We start from the raw sequence: 25,732 nt of genomic DNA, 5'->3' as shown, positions 1-25,732 counted from the left end.
CGTTGCGCCTGCGCCAGAACGGCGGCCTCGCTCCCGGAAGTGGAGGGCCTGAACGGAGAGCGCCGCTGGGTCTGGGTGCCCGGAGGCAGAAGCGCTCTCGGAGCTCGCTCGTCGGCCCCCGACCGTCATGTCGTCCTTCGACACCAACCCCTTCGCGGACCCAGTGGACGTAAACCCCTTCCAGGTAGAGCCCTCATCTTACAGCTCTGTCCAGTGCCCAAAGGCCGCCGCCCGGGCCTCTTTCGCCAGAGCCGGGAGACGTGGCGTAGGAGGGACGGGCTGTCTGCCCAATGGGAGAGCGGGCTTCGAGGGGTGTCCTATCGTAGCGCCTGGGGGGCGGGACTAGCAGCAGGTGGAACAGCGGAGGGGGCGGGGCGCTGTACTCTGGGAAAAGGGTGGGACTGTTTCCTCCCAGGAATGTAGCCCTTCTAACTGGATACCGCTGGGGAAGGGGACTGGCGCAGACAGGATCAGGGAAGCCCCCAGCTTCAGGGAGATAAGCGACTTCACCTGAGGGGAAAGTGTGACTACCACATCCCGCAGTCTTGAGGAGACGCTAGCCTTGAGTCACTTTAGGAGAGAGGGTGACAGCAACGTAATGAGGTGGAAGCCTCTAGAGGGATGGAGAAATGTCAGAAAATCCCAAGACCATCCCCCGCAACACAACACAGCCAACTAGTCTATAAGATATAGGAGAGCCCCTGAGATTTGTCAGAAAGGGAAGGCTGGTAACCCAAGTTGAATTATGGTCTTGATAACAGTTTCACACCTTGGCCATGGATCTAGTTTGGACTGGGCTCTGGCTAGATGAGAGAGCCCAGGGTAGAGAGGGGGGAGAAATGAGGAGCCTCTGAGGGGCTTGAAGTGCAAGGAATGTTGGTCTGATGGACCTGTGTGTGGTGACAGGATAGATGAGATGCACTGATCTATGAGCTGGCCTGACCTTTTAACAATTGCCCAAGGAAAAAGAGACTTCCTTTTAAAAGCCGAAACCTTCCCGCCTTTGAGCAAAGAGCATAGGGGTATTCTTTTCCATGATGGAGGGTTGGGACTCCTTTAACTCCAAAGCTCCGGTGCCTCTTGTTTTGTGTATGCTCAAAACCAGTTCTAGGGAAGCTTGCTTGTGCTGACTAGTGATTTATGAGCCTCGAGCTTTCTGCTTTGTCAGGATGTCACCAGGCATGTGAACTCTTACTGCTTGTTCTTTATTTTGGTCATTGGCAACTTTAAAGTTTCCTGCAGGTGTAGGGGAAGTCCTTGGAGGGGGTCCTTCCTGCAAGACACAGCATGAGCTTTTCCACCTTGAATCCTTTCTTTCAAGGGTCAGAATAAACACAAAGGAGACTAGAATGAATGTCGGTTTACATCTCTTTCTTGGTTTTAAGGTGACTTAGCCAGTGGGAGCCCTTGAGGCAAATTTTGATAGCTTGGTAACATCAGGGAATTCCTAACATTCCTCTAGTAGCTTCATGCTTCTTGACAGAACTGTTTGGAGGACCTTATCTTTTATGTAAGGCAGTAATCTCTATTTGAGTAAAGAAAGAACATTTGCATTTTTTTTTTCCTTTGCCATTGTCTTCAGATAACTGTTTTGCTTTAGTTATAAAACTGCTGCATGATACTGGAGTTCGGGTGGCTCAGACGGTAAAGCGTCTGCCTACAATGTGGGAGACCTGGGTTCAATCCCTGGGTCAGGAAGATCTCCTGGAGAAGGAAATGGTAACCCACTCCAGTATTCTTGCATGGAAAATCCCATGGACGGAGAAGCCTGGTAGGCTACAGTCCGTGGGGTCGCAAAGAGTCAAGGACACGACTGAGCGACTTCACTTTCAGAAGCCTTTTGGTATGTGTGCTGTGTAATCATGTGCCTTTTTCTTTCTTTTTTTTTTGTACTGTCAGAATCAGAAATCAAATGTCTGCTGCTATCTGAAAGAGGCAGTCAGATATCCAGAGATGCAGAGAGCTTGTCCTCAGTGCTAGCAGTGGGCTAGATAATTGGCCTAAATTTTGCCCTATATTAATAGCAGCTTGAAAGTCTTAAACCACATCTCCAACCCCAGAAATGATTGTGCAAACTGTGGAAGAAGTAACTTCTACATTGAAGCAAGACAGTCTGTACATCAGGCAGCCCCAGGATATGGCAGGACAGGAAGCAGCTGTGGTCCTGTAAAGAGTAACATCTGGTGGGGAAGCCTGTGGGGGAAGGCGAGAGACGGTTGGCTGCGATTCTGCTCCTCTTGACTCTGGGCTGGGTTTTTCCTCTTGGTGCACAGCTGTGGAGGGAGAAGGAGCTTTGGGTGTGAGGCCCCCAAACTTCTTTTCCTGGAGAGCTGCCCTCCCTCTCCTTGTGATGGTGGTTTCTTCTTTTCTGACTGCCAGGGCTGGGACACTGGGAAGGCACAGCCCTTGGGGGGCTGGGTGTGAGCCCAGCTTCATTTACTTAGGGTGTTGGCACAGAGCTCAGAAGAGAGAAGGTGGAGAGGCTATAGACTCAGAAACTGTCACACCTAACTGGCCTTCAGAAGTCTTTTTTTTCCCCCTTCTCTCCATGGTGGTTTATGAAAATATACTTAGTGTTCGGAGTTCCATGGTGGATTTTTAGAGCTAGGAACATCCTCAGAAATCTCTTCTAACCCTTTAGGTTTAGAGATGAGAATGCAGTGAGGATGGGACATGCCAGAGTCACTAGCTAATTGAAGCAGGAAGGGACTCAGATCTGGGCCTTCTTCTCTGGATAGTGCTGTTCTTAAAATTTTAAACTGCCTTGGCAGTTACTTAGGCCAGCTAAGGAAAGAATGTAACATCATCACCACTGTTACCATTCTTAAAATGAGAGTACTGGTAAGGTGAAAGTAACAAATTAGGTGAGCTTTTTTGTTGTTTTTCAGTGTGTGGGGGTGGAATAATATGGATTGTATTGTGCTTTTTTTTTTGTTAAGATTTATTTTTGGTTGCTCTGGTCTTTATTGCTGTGTGTTGGCTACTCTTTGTGGCGGTGCTTGGGCTTTTCATTGTGGTGGCTTCTCTTGTTGAGGAGCATGGATTCTAGAGCGCAGACTCAATAGTTGCTTGACACGTGGGCCTGGTTGCCTCGTGGCATGTGGTATCTTCCAGATCCAGGGATTGAATCCTTGTCCTCTGCACGGGCAGGTGGGCTCTTCCCCACTGAGCCACCAGGAAATCTCCTGTATTGTGTTAGATGATATTTTAACATAGCATGTTTTCTGAGTAATGCCAGTCCTGAAAGGTGCTCAGGGTTCTGTGGTCAAATAAAGTCAGGAATCATTTTCCTGAAGGTTGACCAGGCTTGTTCATTTGTTAAAGGCTCCGAGAAATCCTGCAGTAAAGATATTTACTCCACTTTGTTTGATCCAGCCTTTCTCAGAGTTTTGCAACCATGGAATCCTTCTTCTAACTCTTGGAATATCCCCTGAAGCTCCTGGTATGCTTTTAGGTTGACTTCCTTAATACATATTTTTTATCTGCACTCTGTTCCATCCCCACCTGAACTGTGGCTGTGGGCTTTTATGACTTCCTCCTTGTGTACAGTTATAGTGGGATTATTAGAAAACTTCCTGCAGAGTCGGACTGTAAGTGGAAAGTTGTCACAAGAGTGCAGCAGAGGTTTTTTACCAAACTCCTAGGAGGAAGCAGGAAAGTGCAAGCCGAGAGTGGCTGGTTTCCCAACCTCCCCTGGCACTCCCTAATCCCTCTGTGCATTATGGTGCATCTGCTGTGTACCATCTGGGTATTCTGCTTTCTACTGATTCCAGCATGTCTGTTCCCAAAAGTTTCTCAGAAAGTCTTGTTGGGTGATGAAGAAGTTGAGGGCTCCAGATGGGTGTTGTCCTCCCCATTTTCTCTTTCAGCAGTCCACTGAAAAACAGCGGACCCCAGCAAGTGCCTGGACTGCTTTGCCGCTTGGTGTTTCTGTTAGGTTACCCCAGGCAGTCGACTGATCTGGGAGTGGACTAGCTGGTGGTTCCAAACAGAGAAAACCTTTCAGCATTCGTGAGTCGCCAAATCACACCATATCACTTTCACACGTTGTCTCCTTGCACTTAAAAGATAATCTTGGTGGTATGGCTGCTTCCCAAGGATTTAAGACATTTCTCTCCTGTGGGAGGAGAAAGTGGTGGCAGAAATGTGATTTGGGCATGAACAGTCACATGAAGTTTCCTGCAGAGACACTGAGGGCTGTGTCACTTCCCCGAGAGGGTGGACTTCAGTTTGACTGCAGCTTTGGGAATTCTTAGAACCCCCAGTTGGACCTGGTAGAACTTTCCTGGGGAACAGGAGCATTGTCTCAAGAAACTTGAAAATGGCAAGGTTCATACAGTTTAACTGACTCCAAGCAGCTGCCCAGGTTGGGGTGGGGAGGGATTTTTGCCTTAATGGTTGGCACCTGGAGGTAGTCTGGGTGTTAGAAAGCCCTTGGCCAGTGATACAGCTGAACTTTGACCCTACATGTCTATTAAGTTTTCTTTGGAGCCACTTGGAGTAGGACAATCCTGGGTTCAGAGAAACGGTAATATTTAACCAGGACAAACAAGGGGTGCTTGCTCCTGGTCCAGAGAAGAGTGCCGTGCACATTAATTCGCAAGGTGTGACCCGTCCAGCAGTGCTCTCATGAGATGCTGACACGTTCATGCACATCACCGAGCCACTGCTGCTCTGAGGGCCTGTGCAGGAGACCAGGATAAATGGGCGCATGGCCTGCTAGAGCTTCTGATCTGACAGGAGAGCTAAGAAACGCTCACTGATCATGACAGCGTGCCCTGGCGTGATAAGGGCAGTCAAAATTTGCCAGAAGGACCTGTGAGGGATCTGAGGGAGAACAGGGCAGAGTCCTATGGTAGGAGGTCCTGGGAGCAGAAAGCCTATGGCACGAGAAGGTATTCCAGGTGAAGGAACACCAACTTAAGTCACTTCCGCACACTCTCAGCTCCACGCCCCCAGGCGCCACCTCACTCTGTGGACTCTCTGGGATCTGTGGGTCTGCTGCTTGTGGTGCACCAGCTTGTCTGACCAGTCTCCTGGAAGTTCTCTCTGTCCTTGGCCTCTTTATACTAATAACTCTCACCTCCTCCTGCCTGTTTTCTCTTCTTGTCTCCTGCATTTCAGGGTGTCCTAGAGTTCTGTCCTTGGCTTTGTTCTCAGTGTGTACCTCTCCAAGTAAGTCCTCCCACTTCCGTGGCCTCAGAGTAGCATCCACATTCCAGTGGGCTCAGATCCAGAGCTCTAGCCCTCATCTTCTGAGCTCCAAACCAGTATTTCCAGCTCTTACCTGGACATTTCCACCCATTCCACCCAGATGCATTTTATCAATTTCTCTGATGCGAATCAATACCTTCCCAGATCCTCTCCCTGCTCCCACACCCCCGCTCCTGAAAATCCTGTTTCTCTTCTCCCATGACCGCCTGTCTTGCTCAGTGGTGGCACTGTTTGCTGGTCCCCCGAGCTGGCAGCCTCAGTCACTCCACCCCTTCCCTTCCCTTCCCCTCCCCTGTGTCCTCGTCTTGCAGTAACTCTATACCCCAACCAGCCTGTGGAGTGGTCAAGCCTGTAGCGTCTACCTGAGGAGGGTCTCCGGAGCCCGTTCCCTCTTCTCCATCCTCTGTGTCATCCCTTAGCTCAAGCCCCACTATCACCCATGTGGACTCTATGTCCCAGGCAGTCTTCCTGCCATCCTCCTTCCATGAGCACTGCGGTCTCCTCACTGCTGGCGGAGATGATCACTGCTCACAATCTCTGAGGGCTTCCCAGGTGGCATGGTGGTAAAAATCCACCTGCCTGTTTAGGAAATGCAAGAGATACAGGTTCAATCCCAGGGTCAGGTAGATCCCCCGGAGAAGGAAATAGTAACCCACAGGGACAGAGAAGCCTGGTGGGCTACAGTCCACAGGGTCACAAAGAGTTGGATATGACTAAGCGCACAGGCTTTGCACAATCTCTTGTTGCCCCCATTGCCACAGCCTGCAGTCCGGCCCAGCCATCTTCAGGCTGGGTCCTTGGTGCTCCTCTCTTTGTATATAACACTTTGCTCTGTAGTCTCCTGATCCTTCTCACTGAATGTATGCAAGGTCTTTTTAAAGATCCCATGTCTTTGCAAATGCTCTTCTCCTCTCCCTCTTGAGTACTTGCTTAATTTCTTTCCTCTCTCGAGATCCAGCTCAGATGCCACCTCAGAGAAGCCTTCCCTGAGTCTCCGACAGCCTCTTCGCTCCCTCCTCTGCGAGCCCTTTGCCCGTGCCCTTGTTCAGCACTGGTCACATGCTGTCACTTCTTGCCCTGGCTTCTGTTGTGTCCTCTGTGCTATTTGCTTCTTGAGGGCAGGAACCAAGGCCTTTTCTTGGTGCCCTCACCCTGCGCTGGTTGGAATGGTTTGTGTAGGGAGTAGACAGACCGCGGTGGAAGGAGAGGGCAGAGGGCTCCATGTGATGGGGAACAGGCTGCACCTGGAGGAAAGCTGGTGCCAGGCCGTGGAGCGCCTCAACGCCAGGCCAGGGACTTGGCCTCTCTTTCCTGGGAGCCTCTGTACATCACTGCTGTGGCAGGGAGGAAGGCCCCAGGGTGCACCTTGCTCATTTGATGGCTTGTCAGGCTCTCTTCTTAAAAAAGAAGTGTGTATGTATTTGTTTAACATCAGATCAGATCAAATCAGTCGCTCAGTCGTGTCTGACTCTTTGCGACCCCATGAATCGCAGCACGCCAGGCCTCCCTGTCCATCACCAACTCCCAGAGTTCACTCAGACTCACGTCCATCGAGTCAGTGATGCCATCCAGCCATCTCATCCTCTGTCGTCCCCTTCTCCTCCTGCCCCCAATCCCTCCCAGCATCAGAGTCTTTTCCAGTGAGTCAGCTCTTCGCATGAGGTGGCCAAAGTACTGGAGTTTCAGCTTTAGCATCAATCCTTCCAAAGAAATCCCAGGGCTGATCTCCTTCAGAATGGACTGGTTGGATCTCCTTGCAGTCCAAGGGACTCTCAAGAGTCTTCTCCAACACGACAGCTCAAGAGCATCAATTCTTCGGTGCTCAGCCTTCTTCACAGTCCAACTCTCACATCCATACATGACCACAGGAAAAACCATAGCCTTGAGTAGACGAACCTTTGTTGGCAAAGTAATGTCTCTGCTTTTGAATATGCTATCTAGGTTGGTCATAACTTTCCTTCCAAGGAGTAAGCGTCTTTTAATTTCATGGCTGCAGTCCCCATCTGTAGTGATTTTGGAGCCCAGAAAAATAAAGTCTGACACTGTTTCCACTGTTTCCCCATCTATTTCCCATGAAGTGATGGGACCGGATGCCATGATCTTCGTTTTCTGAATGTTGAGCTTTAAGCCAACTTTTTCACTCTCCACTTTCACTTTCATCAAGAGGCTTTTGAGTTCCTCTTCACTTTCTGCCCTATACAGTGGAAGTGAGAAATAGATTTAAGGGCCTAGATCTGATAGATAGAGTGCCTGATGAACTATGGAATAAGGTTCGTGACATTGTTTAATATAAACATAACATAATCACATTATAGAAAATTTGAAAGACAAAATAAACCATCCCTGTTTCTACTAGTGTTTTGCAGCCATTGTTTTGATGTGTGTTCTGTTATGAGTACTTCTGACAGAATCGTCATTTGATACTCGTATAACCGAGCTGTTTCCGTATTGCTGCCGTGTGTTCATAACTGTGATTTTTAGTGACTGTTTAGGCCATTGAGGGGATGTGCACCAAAATGCACTGGAGCTCACTGTCCCTGGGTATTTAAGTTGTCCCCTGCTTTTTTCCCCCCTGTTGTAAATACCAGCACAGTGAATACTTTTGCAGATGCAGATTTTCACATGTTTTTGTCATGTTTCCTTTGGATGGCTTCTCAGGCTGTAGCTCAGAGAAACCAAGGTTAACCGTGGCGCCTCGTTCGCCTGGGACCGAGCCGGCCAACGTGGGGGTGACCGCTCCTTCTTGTGCTGACACGCAGCCTTGTCACTAAAGCAAACAGGACTTCACAGACGATCCAAAGTAGTGGCGGCTCTTGGTCTCTCAGAGGGAGTGGCCAAGTTTTGTTTTTGTTTTTTAGTCTATGAGGTATTTATGTAATGTGTTTGTTTGAAGCCTGAAATAAACCTCACATTGAGAGCCTGGGTGGAGTGGAGGGTGGGAAAGCAAGGAAAAGTCACAGCGGAGACCTGGGAGATGCATGGAGAGGGGTTGCCAAACCAGTGAAAACAAGTATGTTTTTCAAGGCCCTCCCCCCGCCGCAGCAGAACTCCAGCCCAGCTGTACCGCCTCGTTTTCTCAGCCCCTCACAGCCCAGCTCCACCCAGTGCCCCCTTTCCCGGAGCTGTATGGCCTGAGCTCGCCCTCCTCCGAGCCCGCCCAGCCTCCTCTCCCCTCCCATGGTCACTCGTGCTGTGTGCTTGTCTCAGCTCCCATGTGGCCTCCTGAAGGGTAGGAGCTGCACCCTGTTCCTCTTGGTGTGTCCCTCGCCCTGTGTGTGGCTGCTCACTGCATGAAAGGAACTGAGACCAGGCGCGTTCTCCTTGTTACAATTCAGGCAAGGGCATGAGCCGGTTGAGTCCTTTGGGCGCTGAGGGGGTGTCAGCTTACTTCTTGGTAGGTGAGACTTCGCTCTCACCGTGCTTTTAAATGCTTGACCCACTTACGAGCTGGCTGAGGCTTGGTGAGTGGGAAGGAAGATTGCTGCTGTTGGCTTATTTGTGACTCGAGGGGAAAGCTGAGGGTCCTCATTCAGACCAGTCAGTGTGGTCCTTACTCACAAGATTCTCTGCCAGTGTCCTCCCAAGGGTGTTCACCCCGAAGGACTGCTTTGAAGTTCAGGAACAAATAGCTGAGCAGACCCAGTCGTCCTGGTTGACCCCTCAACCCCGTGTTGACCGAGCATCTTCCGTTGGTCAGCCCCTGAGCCAGGCTTTGGGGAGACTCTGCCCACGCAGGTTTACCACTTGTGTTTTGGGAGAAAGACAGACTTGGATTCAAAATTGGGCTCAACCACTACAGTCCCTGAGGTCTTGGAGGAATTACTTCCTCTCTCTGAGCTGGGCCTTTCTTCATCCTCATACTCCTCCTTCACGGGATGGTTGTAAGGTTGAATGAGGAGGTGGGCTGTAGCTTTTCTCAGCCAGGGCCCCTCAGCTGAGCCTCAGAACACAGAAGCTGATTGGAACTACTGTTTTCTCCATTTTCCCAAGGATGGAACATCACCAGGACTGTTCTGATACACAGGACAGAAGGCAGGTCGTTGCAGACAGTGGATGGCCTGGGGCAGTGGGGCTTGACTCTCTCGAGGAACCAGGTTGAGAAAGGCTGGTAGAGCCTTCTTTTCTGGTGGTGTGACACAGTGGCCGGTTCTGGGATGACTAGCAGCAGTATCATTGCGTGATGAACCTGTGCGTGGTAGACACTCTGCGTGTCGGCTCCCGTGTCCATCCCTCCTCCTCCCTTGCTCTTTCACTGGGCCTCAGCTTCTCTTGAAACCTCACACATCTGTCAGAAAGTGCCTAGTCTCCTCAGATGGAAAGCACCCATGTCTCCCAGTGTTGCAGGCTCCTTTCCCCAAGCAGAGTCCTTCGAGGTCCTGGGGCTGCCGCTCTGATGCAGGTGGCCCTCCCCTTCTCTGTGCCTTGGCACTTGGGCAGCACCTCGTAGAAAAAGCAGAGAAGGGCCGTCAGCCTGCAGTCCTTATTCCAGACATTACCTGAGCTTCTGCTTGCATCAGGCCCTCCACCAAGCACTAGGAGCCAGAAGTATGAACTAGATACAGAGGCACCTGACTGCAGTTTACAGCCTGCTGGAGGAGACAGGATTTGTTTGTGGTGAGCCTGATTAGGGGCCCAGGGCCAAGTCCTTAAGATTGTTGAGAAAAGAAGAGGGGTCAGTTTGGACAGGGTGATCAGTCCCCCCACCCTCCAGAACCCTCTTCTGGCTAACCTTGGTAAGAAAATGACATCTCTTCACAGGTATGGAGGCTGCCTATTTAAGGCGTACACCTCAGCCAAGCGGGTATGCTGGCTCCTGACACTGCTACCACGGCCGCCCCTCTGCCCTTGTCCTGTAGTGACAGACTCGAGTAACTCATCCCTTGGACGGTGGATCTGATTTCAGTGACTTCAGCTCACTTACTGGGCTGTGACTTGATGTCTGCGGAGTCTGAAAGGGGAACAGATACTGAGCCCTAGATCTTTCTTGCAGGAAGCCAGCCCAGTAATTCTGGGAGAAATCTGCTAGTCGTTCAGCCAACAAAAAACCTCAAGGCCAGTTCCTCCAACTGGGCTCTCAAGCCTCACCTTGTCACTTTGTCCAAATTGCAGGAGCCACCTGGCAAGGATGGTGTCCAGCAGAAAGGACGCGGGGCAGACAGGAAGTGGGTTGAGGCTGTGTGTCCAGCTCTGGGCCAGGCCCTGGGGCCCTGCAGACACAGGCTTGCCCTCTAGGGCCTGATGGCCTCAGTGCGAAGATGGCAGAATGTGTGAAAGAGGCACGTTCAGGGACTCCCCAGGTGGTCCAGTGGCTGAGACTGAACTCCCAGTGCAGAGAGCCTGGATTCCATCCCTGGTCAGGGAACTAGATCCCACATGCCACACCAAAGATCCTGTGTGCCACAACTGAGATCTGGCACAGCCAAATAAATAAACAAATATTAAAAAAAGAGAGAGAGAGAAAGAGGCATGTTTAACGCTGACCCTTGGCTGTATAAATGTTCAGATAAGGGAGCCAGACCTGCAGGGTGGCGAATATCCATTTCTACGTCTGAAAATTGAGGGCTGGCTCTCTGAGAGTCTGTCTACCGTGAATATGTGTTTAAGAATCCAATCTGTGGAGGCTTGCTGCTGGAAGGGAAGCTGGGCAAGAAGGCCAGGAGCATCTGGATGAGCCGTGAGGGACTACGGGTGAGGTGTGCCGACAGGGGAGCCTCACTGAGGCCTTGTAACGGGGCCTTGGCAGAGTCTGGGGGCAGCTGTTTCTCCCAGAGGCATCGCTGTTGGGCTGGACCTGAGCCCCATACCTGTTCTTTGTGGGGAAGGGAAGGGAGTGCGAGTGTGCAGGAGCTACGTTAGGTGCCCAGCCTGGCCCCAGGCCAGCACCAGCAGAGAGGATGGCGGGGAGCCCTGTGTGAGGCCCTCAGCCTGAAGGGTTGGCCTCTAGGAAAGGGAAGGATGAAAACTTGGGGAAAGGCTGTGTTCTGAGGACATTTTTGGATTTTTTGAAAAGAATGGGGGGAAAAAAAGTCCCAAAACATCATTTTCTTGGCGTTTCAGCTGAGTCCTTCATATCTGTATTCCTCGCAAGTGTGCATGATTTAATAAAATCAGCACTGGCAGCCAGCAGCATGTTTTTGTTCCAGAACCTTAAATTGTCCTTTAGAAAATGAGAGGAATAAATGCTTTCTGTAAAATAATAAAAATAACTAAACAGTATAGAAAGGTTATAAAGTGAAAAGTATCCATTCATACCACCTTATTTACCCATCCTTCCCCACCCACTTCCCCCACCAAAAAAACAAACCCTCCCTGAAGGTAAATACTTTAAACCAGTTTATTTTACTTTATTTTTTAAAAACATTTTTAACTTTGTTTCAAAGTTAAATTCAAGACACATTGACTTCAAAGGAAATCAGCTGAGAAATGTTTTTCTAGGCTGAATACCTGTTTCCCCTTAGTCTTCCCTAACAGAGCATGTACACTTTAATTACTGTCATTTTATAATCATGCTGGTCCACCCCACGTAAACTGTGTGTGCGGTATTCTGAATGTTCTTAGTTACACCCTCAATTTCACTAACTGCACAAGATTTTCTGGGGTAACCTGTCACTTGAATTCTTTAGCTACTTTTGAGGGTGAAGTCCAAAGAACTCTTAAGTGAGTCTCCTCTAGGAGGTGGGGGTTATTTTATAAGTGTTAGCAACTGGTACCTGGGCTGTGCAGATCCCATCTGGCATCTCTGGAAGACCACCTGTAAAACCATAGTATCATTTGATTCATCAGTCAACCAAGTGACTCAAAACTGAAAATTAAATTTAAAGAAAAATAATTTAGAGGAAAAAAGACAATCAAGGCAATCCTAGAGGAACTCATTCTAAGCAGTCAGTCAGTGTGTGTGTGTGTGTATGTATGTCCAAAGCACACCAGATTCATTCAGTGCAGGCTGGTGGGTCCCAGATGACTCCCCTTTCCAGAAAACAGTGATCTGAGGGAGCCGAATCTGGCAAGTGGCCAGTACCAGTAAAGAGCAGCCATAAAGTGGTGGGGACATTTATATTCAACCCCCCTCTGGAGTCAAACCTACATGTGCCAGAATTCCCTGAGGGTTCAGTAGTTAGGACTCAGTGCTCGCACTGCCAAGGGGCCAGAGTTCAATCCCTGGTCAAGGATCTAAGATTCTACATGCTGTGTGGGTACAGTTGTTTTTTTTGTTTGTTTTTTGTGTTTTTTTTTTTTTTTTTTTTTCAAAAAAACTAAAAAGACCCTGCTGGCTCCCTTGGGTCCCGCAGAGCAGTCAGGTCCATTCAGAAGCGGACTGTAAACTAGTAGACTTCCCCACCTGCTAACACATCCTTTCACTTTGCTTTACTTCAGCCTGAATACTGCTTGGACTAGTTTTCAGGCTAAACCATCTTAAATCTCCTTTCTTTTTTTGGGGGGGGGGGCCACACTGCATGGCTTAGGGAATCTTAGTTCCTCAACCAGGGATTGAACATAGCCCCAGCAATAAAAGTGCCAAGTCCCAGCCATTGGCCCACCAGGGAATTCCCTAAACATTTTGAATTTCTCAGGGGCTCCAAAGGGAACACCTGTGTTGTCTTTTCCTGGGCCTCAGAATGTAAACCTTGCTCTGGGTCTCTTCTGGCAAGTCATCTGGGCTGCAGCCCTCCTTTTCCAGCAAGGGAGAAATGACTGCCGTTGTGGTATGGCAGGGGCTGGGTACAGGAGCCTTCAGGAGAGGCTCTCCAGGACTCTAGGAAGGGCCATCAACAGCCTTACTTCAGCCAGGTAGCCCTGGGAGGGGCCTAGAGACAGTGGTCTCCCTCCCCATCACCAAGACTCTCCTTTTTCCCCAGTATCTGATGACTCTTTTTTCACCTTCTCAGGATCCCTCTGTGACCCAGCTGACCAATGCCCCACAGGGAGGCCTGGCTGAATTCAACCCTTTCTCAGAGGTTGGTGTGCATGCCCTCTTTTTGAATCTCTGGGTTCTCTGGGTGGTGCTGGCATCTCTGGGTAAGGTGACTTGGCAGAGACAGAGAAGTTCTGTTCCTCAAAGAGACAGTCCTAATGTGAACTCAGGGGGTGGGGTACGGAAGAGGAACCCATCCATTGTTCCCTGAGGATCCATGAGCTGGGGCGCTCCCCGAAGAGGGGGGCCGGGCAGTGTTGGGAAGGTCTGGATCCAGGGTCCTGGGTTAGGCCTCACATTGCCCAGAACCTGAGGCTTGTTGGCCACGAAGCTACAAAGGCAGGCTCAGGGCAGGCCCAGAGGGAGCGCCCCTCACAGGCAAGGGCACATCACTCTCCCGGCTGTGAGTCTGTCCCCACGTGGCCGACTGGGGGAGGCCCACTTACCTCCTTCCTCCACTCTGCCCCACGCAGACAAATGCAGCGACGACGGTTCCTGTCTCACAGATGCCCGGGCCCTCGCAGCCTGCAGTTCTCCAACCCTCAGTGGAGCCCACCCAGCCAACCCCCCAGGTACCGTTGACAAGATCCCTTTGGCCTCTCCTTTCCAGAAAGGGACACACCCAGACTGGTGGCTGAGCCCTGAGATTGAGGAGGGGCAGAGGGCTTTCATCCCGGGCTCCCCTTCCAGGGCCCTCTGGGTCATCTCCTGGGAGCTGGTCACTTGCAGGTGGAGGGTCTGCTCTACCAACCTGTATCCTCTCCCCCAACCCCGTGACCACCACCCAAAATAAGCTCTACTCACCAGGCCAGGCTCCTTGGTGGCAGGAAGAGCATTTACCCCTATTGTGTCCTTCCAGATCCTCCTCCGGCCTTTGGTTCGTTCTCTCTTCCCCAGGGCCCAGAATCTCTCTTCCCCTCGCTCTCCCTTTTTTTTTTTTAAACCTCGTTTATTCCCGCCCGCTTCCCTGCGCTCCTCTGTCCCTCCACCAGTACTCTGAGCCTGTGTGTTCTGTGCCCGACACTCCCCTCCGTGCCTCCCAGCCCCACCGCACGCTCCTTGTGGCCCCTGGTGAGCGTGGCCCACAGTGGAGCTGTGTGTTGCAGCTCCTGCTTAGACAGGCCAGCAGGTTCCTGCCCACCAGATTCCTGGCAGTGAGCGAGCTCTCAGAGAGGCAGATGCTGCTAGGAGGAGATAGTATTCTCAGAGACAGCTACCTGCGAAACCTGCCAAAGGTAGGCGAAGAGTAGATGAGCACGAGGGAGGGCAAGGTGCCCGGAGCCCAGCCAGGCTGGGCTGTGGGCACCAGTGGGCCCCAGGCTGCTCCTGTCGTCTGACTGGACTTCTCTGAACGTGCGGCCCCTGCCCGGGCCCCTGGGCCCCACCCCTGGCCCTAGAGCCCTGTGGAGGTGAGGCGAGACTCAGAGGCAAGCGTGACTTCTGTCCAGCTGGGTGGTGGGCTGTAGGGACCTGGGCCTACTCAGCTGAAGTTGCAGACTTGGGGAGAGGAGGCTGAGACCCCAGTGTGGTCTAGTGTGGCCACTTCTGGTCCTGCTTCTGCCCCCACTGCCTGAAATTTACCTCCTGGGACTTGCCTGGAGGTCCAGTGGTTAAGACTCCACACTTCCACTGTAGGAGGCATGGGTTCAGTCCCTGGCCAGGGAACCAAGACTCCCCCCGCACCGCCCCCCGCCCCCCCACCGCCAAAAAAAAAAAAAAAATTTTACCTCTTGAAGGCAGCCATGGCCCTTTGGAGAACTCCTTTTAGAGAGGGAGAGGTGTGTGTGTGTGTGTTGCATGTGCTCACACATGCATGCACAGGAATGCCTGCCTTGTTATTCCATGAGATGACCAGTTTGATACCTGTTCCCTAAGGAGGACTGTAGACTTCAGGAGGAACCAGGTCCCAACAAGGGGAGCAGGGCCCTAGGCTGGAACACCGTGCCCAAGCCCAGCTCTGTTCAGCCTTATGTGTAGTCTCCTAGCGCCTTCCCTGCTCTGCCTGGAGAGGGATAAAGCTTGAACTCTGCACATCATGAAAGCAAGGCCAAGCACAGCCAAGCCTAAAGGGCTGTTGGGTTGTACTGGGTAACACAGTTCAGTTGTGCCTCTGGGCAGCTCCTGGGTGGGAGGACAGTGCTTAAATATAGATCCTGAGGCTCTGGGCGCACAAGGCTGCCCTCAAGTATCTCCCTTCCTCTCTCACTGCTGGCGGGTCTGCACTGTTTCCCCTTCACACACACAGACACACACACCTATGCACGCACACTCCATGTTCTTCAAATGAGGCTTGAGTCTCTGGCTTTCCAGCTATAGGTTGGTCTCTTCTGAAGTCTTTTTCCCTTTGCTGTTACCTCAAAAGTCACTTTGAACTTTGCCTGACTCCAATATGGGGATGGTTCCCATCTCTTTCAAGCTGAGGGATACAAGGGAGAGGAGAGCCCTGGTGATGGCTAAGGGGCCAGAGGTGGTGTGGAGGTGGTGGGGGGCAGGTCACCTCGGCCTCTCCATGGTTGTCTTGGGTACCCATGACACCTGGGCCTGGGACTGCCCCTGAGCCCTCCCTGCGTGGGGCACGGCCTCTCTGGCTTCAGCTCAGACCGACACTGTCTCACTGTCTTCTGTGTCTGGCTGCCCTCCACCTCCTCTGCACCCTCCAGGCTGTGGCCTCTGCAGCCCAGGCAAGCCTGCTCCGGCAGCAGGAAGAACTGGACAGGAAAGCGGCCGAGCTGGAACGGAAGGAGCGGGAGCTTCAGAACACGGTGGCCAACTTACATGGTAGGGGAGGCCGTGCTGCCTGGCTTAGGACTTCCCTGAGCCCGCTTGTTCCAGGGCAGCCTCAGAGCTTTGCTGAGCTCTGTCACGGCATTGTCCTGGGGAACGCCAAGTAAGGTGAAGGTCAGGAGACTTGCCATTTGGTCCTAATGGATGTAGATTATTTCTTCACTCCTTCCCCACTCTGGAATTTACTTAGAGTGGGAGCCTTGGTCCCAGGATTCCTTACCCATGATGATGCCCCCTTGTGCTTATGGTCGGGTGGTTAATAAAAGTAATCACTTAGGCCGTCGAGCTCTGTGTTTCCCAGTGCATTTGGGGTCCATTGTATTGGAGTGAGCTCAGGGGTATTTGTGTCCCGTCGTCTTTCCCCATCCCACTCCGTATCCATACACCCTGAGCCCCGTCTGCTGGCACCCCCCGGGAGCCCTGCTTTGGCCCAGGGACTGGGCCCGCATGTGCACCCCGCCACGCTGCTGCTAAGGCCGGGCTCACCTCCTCACCTCTTCCCACGCAGTGAGAGAGAACAACTGGCCGCCCCTGCCCGTGTGGTGCCCTGTCAAGCCCTGCTTCTATCAGGACTTCTCCACAGAGATCCCTGCTGACTACCAGCGGATATGCAAGATGCTCTACTATCTCTGGATGTGTGAGTCTTGCTCTTGCCCCTTCAAGCTCAGGGTGAAGTGGGCTGTGACTCGAGCGTGCTGGCTGTGCTCTGGTTGCTCCTCTTGGCAGGCTGCAGCCTCTCTCTGGGCTGGGCTGAGGGGTGCCTCTGCCCACATAACTGGCTCCCCACAGTCTGCTCCCTATCCTGCGAACCTCCCCACAAGGGCCAGTCCAGACCCCATATCAGGTAGGGTGGGACTAGCCGGAGGCTTCAGAGTTCCTACAGAGCTCCCTGCACTGAATAGCCCTCCTTAGGGGAAGGCCTCTCCTCCCTATGGTCCCCTCGGCTCCTAGGAATGAGGAGCGAGGAGAGAAGACTTCTTGTAGCTCCACTGGGGGCTGTCCACAACCAAGGGAAGGCCTGCTGAAAGACTTCATTCCCCAAAGTTCAGCCCTGTATCTGTATCCGCCCCTCCACTGCCACTCCTCAGATACCTGAGTTTTAAGATTCCCTGGTTTTAAGGTCTCAGAACACCCTGCCTGTGTACACACCAAGGTCCTCTAGTATTTCTGCAGTTGCTCTCACAGCGTGGACCTCATTTCCTCTTCAGGGGATGGTTTGCCTCAGTGGGGAGGCCTTCGGTCCCCTTGGCACAAGCCTCTCTCTCCCCACCTCTCCTTCCCCAGTGCATTCAGTGACTCTGTTTCTGAACCTGCTTGCCTGCCTGGCCTGGTTCTTAGTCGACACCTCCAGGGGAGTAGACTTCGGCCTCTCCATCCTGTGGTTTGTGATCTTCACCCCCTGTGCCTTCCTTTGTTGGTATCGACCCATCTATAAGGCTTTCAGGTGAGTGGGGCTGGGCAGGGGTGAGTAGTATATGGCTGGCATCAGGTAGCAGGCCAAAGCCCATCAGCCCTGGAGCCCCCTCCCAGTCTTAGAGCAGAATGGAATGGTGGGGAAATTCACTTTCCGATCCCCACCCTTAGTGAGAACAGGCAGGGATCAGCAGCTGTTTTCTCCTCTGTTGTACCAGAGGTCTGCTCTGGGCCCTGTCCTTGGACCAGGCTCGGGAGACCCAGAGAGGCAATCAAGAGCCTTCCTTGCCTTCCCCCTGCTCCCAGTCTGTCTGGTTCATTGGGATTTTAGTTCCGGGGAGAGGCTGTGTGTCTGTGATAGCCAGACAGAGTCTGATAAGGGTGAGATAAGCTCTCAGTAGCTTTATCCCTCCATGCTCATGTCTGCCCCTCCCCCCACCTCCCCAGTAACCCTTGAGCCTCGATGAGTGCCAGTATTTGACTGGTGGCCCTAGAGTCAGTACTGTGGACATGAATGAATCCACCTCACAGACCCCTAGGACTTTTGGAATTGAGACTAGGAGTTGATGCTCAACTCCTAGTTGAGCCCAGCAGGGAGTGAAGAGAGAAGGGAGGAGAGACAGGGAGCCCAGCAGGTCCTGGGATAGAGGGGGAGAGCAGTGGCCAAACCCTCCCATGTACTCAGCAGGCAAAACCTGTACCCTCACTGTATTCTAGCCCTCCAGGGCGTGATGGAAGTTCTCAAACACCAGTTTTATCTGGTGTCCCCTACTCCCTAGGTGTCTTTTCTTCCGCTCAGGCCTACAGATTGATTCTGAAAGTTTTATTATCTTTATAACAGGCTTAGATTTTCTTACCTGTTATGAAATGGAGATAACTTCAGGAAATGGACTGTTAGGTTTGTTACATTGTCCTTGGGGTGAGCAAGTTTATTTACACGCTCTTTGAGCACTCAAGCATCGACCCCTTAAACTGGAAGGCAGCGGAGGGCAAGTCTTTCTTGATTACGGGGCCTGTGTGCTCCTGTCCTCATGGACAGTGTGGCTGACCCCTGGAGCTCTGTCTGCTCTGGCACCCTCCCTCCTGTCTCCTAGCGAGGAAGGTGTCCTGGCAAGTGAGAAGGCTGAGGTCTGAGCCCGAAGCCCTTGTGTGACTTCTCATTTCCCACTCTCTCCACAGGTCTGACAACTCTTTCAGCTTCTTCGTGTTCTTCTTTGTATTTTTCTGTCAAATAGGGATCTACATCATCCAGTTGATCGGCATCCCTAGCCTTGGGGACAGGTGAGACGTGGTGCAGCACAGAGGGGATTAGGCCCTGTTCCCCTACTCCCAGAAAGGCCCCACCGATGACCCGTCTTCCACCATGGCTGGGAGAGGGGTGATGGGTCAGCGGGGGTCTGCCTTCTTCCGCTTCTTCCCCGGTAGCCACTCACTGTTTCGCCTTGCTCACCCCTTTCCGGAGTGCCATGGGTGGAGTTGGCCTGAATCCTTAGGCTCTCAGGGCTGTGTCCTGCACTCCAGGGCCCCCTTGTCCTTTTCTCCTGCCGTGCCCTCCTAGAGCCTGCGGCTGCCCCCACAAGCCCCGGACAAGCCCCGAGGCTTGGGCGGCTGCCAATGGATGTCCTGGCCTTTACAAACTGTGAGCTGTGACTTTTTCTGGAGGCCCTGTAACCTCAGGAGTTGGAGCCCTCACCCCTGGAGGATCTGCTCCTTCAAGCTGCTCTCCTTGAGCATCCAGCTGGCTTGAGAGTCCTGGCTGCTGCAATTCTCAGCTCAGAATTAGTCTCAAAGAGAAAAGCTGATGGCTGATGTTTTCCTTTCTGCTCCAGTGCACAGGGAACATTACAGAAAGGTCAGGCTGGCACTTGGCTGAAAGCCTGAGCCTGGAAGGGCTGCACTATTTTGGTCCCCGCCCTCCAGTGGAGCTGGCAAGTCCAGAGTGGCAGGGAGGGGTGACTCACCTCACACTCAGTGCATGCTGCCTTCCTCCTCCCCTCTGCCTTCTTGCCTTGCTATTTCTAACCTGGCCCCTTTTCTGTTTGACTGGTGACCCAGTTTCATTACTCATTACCCTCAGTGAGATCCTGGTAGAAGACTGTGATTAACAATTGCTGTTTACACCCTGGACTGGGAGCCAGAAGGCTTGAGTTCTGGTCCTGCTCCGCCCCTCACTGCCCTGCCTGGGTCTGCCTGGTTGAGCTCCAAGGCCTCCAGCCTCCCGGTGTCTTTCTCATCTCACCTCAGAACACCCACGATTGGGTGGAAGTCCTCCCGCCTCCCTTTTTTTTTACTGATTATAAAATACACATAACATAAAATCTGCCATTTTGTTTACCACTTAAACCACTTTGTATAATTGAGTGGCATTTAGTTCATTCACAGTGTCTTGCAGACATCAGCACTGTCTAATTCTGTATCACACTGTGACATTTGTATCACATTGTAAGGAAACTCCATGCCCATTAAGCAGTCACTCTTCATTCCCTCATTCACTGAGCCCGTAGCAACCATTAAACTGTTTATGCCTCTCTGGATTTGCCTATTTTGGACATTTCATTTTAATGAAATCATATGTGGCTTTAAACAAAAAAATGTATTTATTTATTTGACTGTGCTGGGTCTTCATTGCTGCATGGGCTTTTCTCTAGTTGCAGCATGTATGGGCTTCTCGTTGCAGTGGCTTCTCTTGTTGCAGAGCATGGGCTAGGACGCACAGGCTTCAGTACATGTGGCACCTGGACTCTAGAACACAGGCTCAGTAGTTGTGGCGAACACGGGCTTAGTTGCCCCTTAGCATGTGGAATCTTCTTGGACCAGGGATTGAACCTGCGTCCCCTGCATTGGCAGGCAGATTCTTTACCACTGAGCCTAACATTTGGCTTTTGGTGCCTGGCTTCTTTCAGATCAGATCAGTTGCTCAGTCCAACTCTTTGCAACCCCATGAATCACAGCACGCCAGGCCTCCCTGTCCATCACCAACTCCCGGAGTTCACTCAGACTCACGTCCATAGAGTCAGTGATGCCATCCAGCCATCTCATCCTCTGTCGTCCCCTTCTCCTTCTGCCCCCAATCCCTCCCAGCGTCAGAGTCTTTTCCAGTGAGTCAACTCTTCGCATGAGGTGGCCAAAGTACTGGAGTTTCAGCTTTAGCATCAGTCCTTCCAAAGAAATCCCAGGGCTGATCTCCTTCAGAATGGACTGGTTGGATCTCCTTGCAGTCCAAGGGACTCTCAAGAGTCTTCTCCAACACCACAGTTCAAAAGCATCAATTCTTTGGCACTCAGCCTTCTTCACAGTCCAACTCTCACATCCATACATGACTACAGGAAAAACCATAGCCTTGAGTAGACGAACCTTTGTTGGCAAAGTAATGTCTCTGCTTTTGAATATGCTATCTAGGTTGGTCATAACTTTCCTTCCAAGGAGTAAGCGTCTTTTAATTTCATGGCTGCAGTCCCCATCTGTAGTGATTTTGGGGCCCAGAAAAATAAAGTCTGACACTGTTTCCACTGTTTCCCCATCTATTTCCCATGAAGTGGTGGGACTGGATGCCATGATCTTCGTTTTCTGAATGTTGAGCTTTTTCACTCTCCACTTTCACTTTTATCAAGAGGCTTTTGAGTTCCTCTTCACTTTCTGCCATAAGGGTGGTGTCATCTGCATATCTGAGGTTATTGATATTTCTCCCGGCAATCTTGATTCCAGCTTGTGTTTCTTCCAGTCCAGCGTTTCTCATGATGTACTCTGCATAGAAGTTAAATAAGCAGGGTGACAATATACAGCCTTGACGAACTCCTTTTCCTATTTGGAACCAGTCTGTTGTTCCATGTCCAGTTCTAACTGTTGCTTCCTGACCTGCATACAGATTTCTCAAGAGGCAGATCAGGTGGTCTGGTATTCCCATCTCTTTCAGAATTTTCCACGGTTTATTGTGATGCACACAGTCAAAGGCTTTGGCATAGTGAATAAAGCAGAAATATATGTTTTTCTGGAACTCTCTTGCTTTTTCTGTGATCCAGCGGATGTTGGCAATTTGATCTCTGGTTCCTCTGCCTTTTCTAAAACCAGCTTGAACATCAGGAAGTTCATGGTTCACATATTGCTGAAGCCTGGCTTAGAGAATTTTGAGCATTACTTTACTAGCGTGTGAGATGAGTGCAATTGTGCAGTAGTTTGAGCATTCTTTGGAATTGCATTTCTTTGGGATTGGAATGAAAACTGACCTTTTCCAGTCCTGTGACCACTGCTGAGTTTTCCAAATTTGCTGGCATATTGAGTGCAGCACTTTCCCAGCATCATCTTTCAGGATTTGAAATAGCTCAACTGGAATTCCATCACCTCCACTAGCTTTGTTCGTAGTGATGCTTTCTAAGGCCCACTTGACTTCACATTCTTTCACATAGCATCATATTTTCAAGGTTCATGTTAGTACTTCATTACATTTTATGTCTAAATAATATTCCATAGTTCTTAGAGATACTGCATGTTGTTTATCCACTCATCAGCTGATAAACATTTGGGTTTCCACCTTTTTGCTGTTGTGGATAGTGCTGCTGTGAACATTTGTGTATAGGTTTTTGAGTACCTGCTTTCAGTTCTTTAGGGTATGTATCCGAGGGTGGAATTGCTGGGTCGTATGGTAATTCTATGTATAATTTATTTAGGAACTGCCACACTGTCCCACAGTGGCTGAACCATTTTATTTATTTGTTTTTGGCTGTGCTGGGTCTTTGTTGCTGTGGGCATTCTCTAGTTGGGCCAGTTGGGGCTGCTCTCTAGTTGCGGAGTGTGGACTTCTCGTTGTAGTGGCTGTTTGTTGTGGAGCCTGGGCTCTAGGGCGCTCGGGCTTCAGTAGTTGTGGCGCATAGGCTTCGTTACCCCACAGCATGTGAAATCTTCCTGGACCAGGGATTGAACCTGTGTCCTCTGGTTTGGTAGGTGGATTCTTAACCACTGGACCACCAGGGAAGTGCAGGCCAAACTATTTTACATTCTCAATAGCAGTGTATGAGGATTCCAGTTCTTCCACATCCTCCCTAACACTTACTATTTTCCTTTCTTGTTTTTTTCCTTTTTTCTTTTATAGCCAATCTAGAAGTGTGGTAACTCATGATTTTGATTGCTCTTTCCTGAATAATTGTGATGTTGGCCATCTTTTATGTGCTTGCATATTTTCTTTGGAGAAATGTCTATTCAAATTGTTTTCTAATTTAGTATTTGGATTGTCTGTTGAATTCTTCATATATTCAGGATGCTGCATAGCTACTTGTCAGGTATATAATTTATAAAGTTTCTCCTTTGTGTTGTTTCTCACTCCTGATAATATCATTTGATGAACAAAGGTTCTTAATTGTAATGAGATCTAATAGTTTTCGTTCTTATTGTTAGGTTTGAGTTAGCTTTTCTATATGGTGGAAGTAGGGTGCACCTTCATTGTGTTTTTTTTTTCTTTTAATTTTTTTAATGTATTTTTAATTGGATGATAATTGCTTTACACTATTGTGTTGGTCACCTTCATTATTTTGTATGTGGATATCTAGCCGTCTTGCACCATTTGTTGAAGAGGCCATTCTTCAACATTCAGTGGTTTTGGCATACTTGTCTAAAATCAGTTGATGATAAATATATAGATTTGTTTCTGGACTCTCAATTCTATTCCATTGATCTATAATATATGTCTATCCTGATGCCAGTACCATACTGTTTCGATAGCTATAGCTTTGTATTAAGTTTTAAAATCAAAATGTGAGGCTGTCCCCTTGGTAGATGTGAACACTGGCTCAGGAAGGAGATGTGACTGGCTGGAGGCAGCGGGGCTGTTCCTGGGCTGCAGGGTGGGGAGCTGAGGTGAAAGGATGAATGAAGTGGGTTGGCTAGTGATCCTCCTTCCCAGAGGGAGGGCCCTCCGCAGTGAGCAGCCCTAGGCTTTCCATGTCTCCTAAAGGGGTCTACCCACCGTCACTCTTAACAGTGAAAGCAGCAGCCACATCCTCCCTTCCAGGCCTCACATGGCCCATAGATTCCCTATGGGCATTATGGGGCCTGGTGGCCTTTACAGAGGCCTGGCCTCACAGGCCAGGCTTTTGGCCCACAGGGCTCTGTGCTGCCCAGAGATGCCCGGGTGGTGTTCAGCACGCAGTGGCCACTTGGAGAAGAGCCCCTCACAGGGAGCTCTGGGGCCCAATCCCACTGTGCTCTCCCCGGCCTCCTCCCCCTTTGCAGTGGTTGGATTGCAGCCCTGTCTACGATGAAGCACAACTTGGCTGTGTCGGCCATCATGATGGTGGTGGCTGGCTTCTTCACCCTCTGTGCCGTGCTCTCACTCTTCCTCCTGAAGCGGGTGAGTGAGTGGTGGGTGCTGGGCCAACTGCAAACCCAAGGAAGCCCCAGCCCCTGGGGTAGGCACCTCTCTCCTGCTTTCTCCATGGGGGATGTTCATCACTACAGCAGTTGCGTCTCCTGGGTCCTCAGAGCTCCAGCAGCTTCCTCCAAGGCTCTGGGTGGGAGGTCAGACAGGCTGGGGTCCGTGGTGGCTGCCTTGGGCCCATGAGCTGGTGGCCCCCAAACGGGTGGACTTTTCTCACCACAGCCTCTTTCTGCAGGTGCACTCCCTATACCGCAGGACAGGGGCCAGCTTCCAGCAGGCCCAGGAGGAGTTTTCCCAGGGCATCTTCAGCAGCAGGACCTTCCGCAGTGCCGCCTCATCTGCTGCCCAGGGAGCGTTCCAGGGGAATTAGTCCTCCTGACTCCTCCCTCTGCCCTGGCCTTCTCTCTCACCTGCCTTCTGAGCTGCACTTTCCATGGGTGCCTTAAGCATTGGGTATGCCCAGCACAGACCTGGGGAGGGTCTTGCCCGTGGCTCTTCTTCCTCCCTCAGCAACCATCTCTCCCTTCCACCTGAGGAAAGGGGAGGGAGGGACAGGGACTTTTTTCTACACAAGAGAAAAAAAAAAAAAAAGCTGTCTTTTCTTCTCTGGTGGTGGTTTGATAGGATTTTTTCTCTCTTTGGAAGCAGTGGGACTGAAGTTCTCTTCTTCACAGATACACACATGTACTCACACACATACAAACACAAACACAACACACTTGGGATCACTGGCTGTCCTGGGCCCAACCACCTGGAGTCCTGAGATTCCACTCCTCCCAGCAGGCCTGACCAGAATCTGGCTTCATGGACCCAGCCTGTGACTTCCACAGTCCTGCCCTTCCCTCCTGCTCAGACTCTGGGAGCCTCCTAAGGGCTCCCCTTTAGATGAACTGCAGTCTGGGCTCTTCCTCAGATCATTCTAGGGTGAACTCTGGGCTTCCAGCCTCTGTCCTGCCTCATGTTTCTAACAAACAGTTTCCTAGCCCTTTAGGGCCCCTGCATCCTCCCGATGTGGGCAGTACGTGGTGCCCTCTGGGGCCCTTCTTAAGCCCTTCCCTCTTTAGACTTACTGAATGTGCAATGGGGTTGGTTAGGATTTGGGGATGGAGAGGGATAGAGGACACTGACCTGAAGTTGTCTTGCCCAGCTTTTGGCAGTCTTGTATTAGGGTGGGTCTGATTGTCCAGGTGTGGTTTGGCCCTATTCGTTTTGATTTCCTCTTTCTGAGGGACAACTGCCCTTTAGCTTGGCCTCATATTCTTGCCTATCCCTGCCCCCCACCATCAGTAGTATCTAGCTTGTATGACTCTTAGGGAGGGCAAGGGGAATGAATTCAGAACTTCATTCTTCAGGCCACCTTTTTAAGGGTTCCAGACTAATCCCCCAGGGTTCTCCCGTACTCCCCAAGTAGAGTTTAGATCACCTTCCACTAGTCCTGGGGATTCCCCAGGAGTTGTGTTACTCTAATGGGTGCTTAGGAGTTCAAGGTTAAAACCTGTATCCTGTCCTCCAGAGATGATGGTAGGAGTGGGTGGGTAGACTGAGGGGACTAATCAAAAAGCTGTCCAGCCCAGGGCATCTGGGGCCTAACCAGAGGCAGCCCTGAAGCTGCCAGCTGACACAGCCCCAGAGCCACTGAATGATGATGGCAGTGACCAAGATTTTGTAAACTCCTTACTGGTATTTTTTTTCTCCGTGTACAAATGTATATGTTACATCTCAATTTTGTCCTTAAATAAAAACAAAAGACATTTTCAGACAATACTGGTCCTGATGTCTGCTCTATTTGGAAAGTTGGGAGTGCCCCATAGGGTAGGGACTGAGGCAGGCCAGCCATAGGTGAGAAGAGACAGTGAAGATGCTGTGTCTGGTCACTCTACTCCCTGGCCAGTCTGGGCAGGCTCAGTCCCTCACCCCTTACTGATACTGCTTGTCCTCTTCCATGGTACTTTCTTGTTCCGGTACTTCCACATTCACAGTTGCTGGTCTTGGAGGAGAGGGGCCTCTTTGAACACACCCTATCCACGTCTTAGATGGAGCTT

At 50.9% G+C, this 25,732-nt stretch overlaps 1 protein-coding gene across 2 annotated transcripts; it reads left to right on the top strand.

The window, feature by feature from the left end:
- Window positions 1-25,452, top strand: SCAMP2 (secretory carrier membrane protein 2). 2 transcript variants are annotated; one of them, XM_025271123.3, is made up of 10 exons: window positions 1-184; window positions 13,101-13,169; window positions 13,600-13,698; window positions 14,233-14,361; window positions 15,787-15,904; window positions 16,419-16,547; window positions 17,195-17,354; window positions 18,503-18,604; window positions 23,546-23,663; window positions 23,926-25,452. In XM_025271123.3, exons 1-10 carry the CDS (start codon window positions 128-130, stop codon window positions 24,058-24,060), a joined length of 1,116 nt encoding a protein of 371 aa, XP_025126908.1. In that variant the 5' UTR covers window positions 1-127; the 3' UTR covers window positions 24,061-25,452. The 2 variants fall into 2 exon arrangements, with proteins under 2 accessions (XP_025126908.1, XP_006080715.1); XM_006080653.4 differs by lacking the exon at window positions 14,233-14,361 and having other exon boundaries at window positions 2-184.
- Window positions 25,453-25,732: the final 280 nt, after the last annotated feature.

Source organism: Bubalus bubalis, chromosome 20, assembly GCF_019923935.1.
Source record: "Bubalus bubalis isolate 160015118507 breed Murrah chromosome 20, NDDB_SH_1, whole genome shotgun sequence".
In the NCBI taxonomy this organism is placed as follows: Eukaryota; Metazoa; Chordata; class Mammalia; order Artiodactyla; family Bovidae; genus Bubalus; species Bubalus bubalis.
Note: the sequence above shows the minus strand (reverse complement) of the source record. Positions and strands in the feature narration are given on the sequence as shown.

Bases quoted from the DNA above. Each gene is read 5' to 3' on its own strand.
- SCAMP2 (XM_025271123.3), top strand. From the start codon at position 128: ATGTCGTCCTTCGACACCAACCCCTTCGCGGACCCAGTGGACGTAAAC. The intron at 18,605-23,545 runs GTGAGACGTGGT...CCCCCTTTGCAG, and splicing joins ATCCCTAGCCTTGGGGACAG to TGGTTGGATTGCAGCCCTGT. The intron at 23,664-23,925 runs GTGAGTGAGTGG...CTCTTTCTGCAG, and splicing joins CACTCTTCCTCCTGAAGCGG to GTGCACTCCCTATACCGCAG.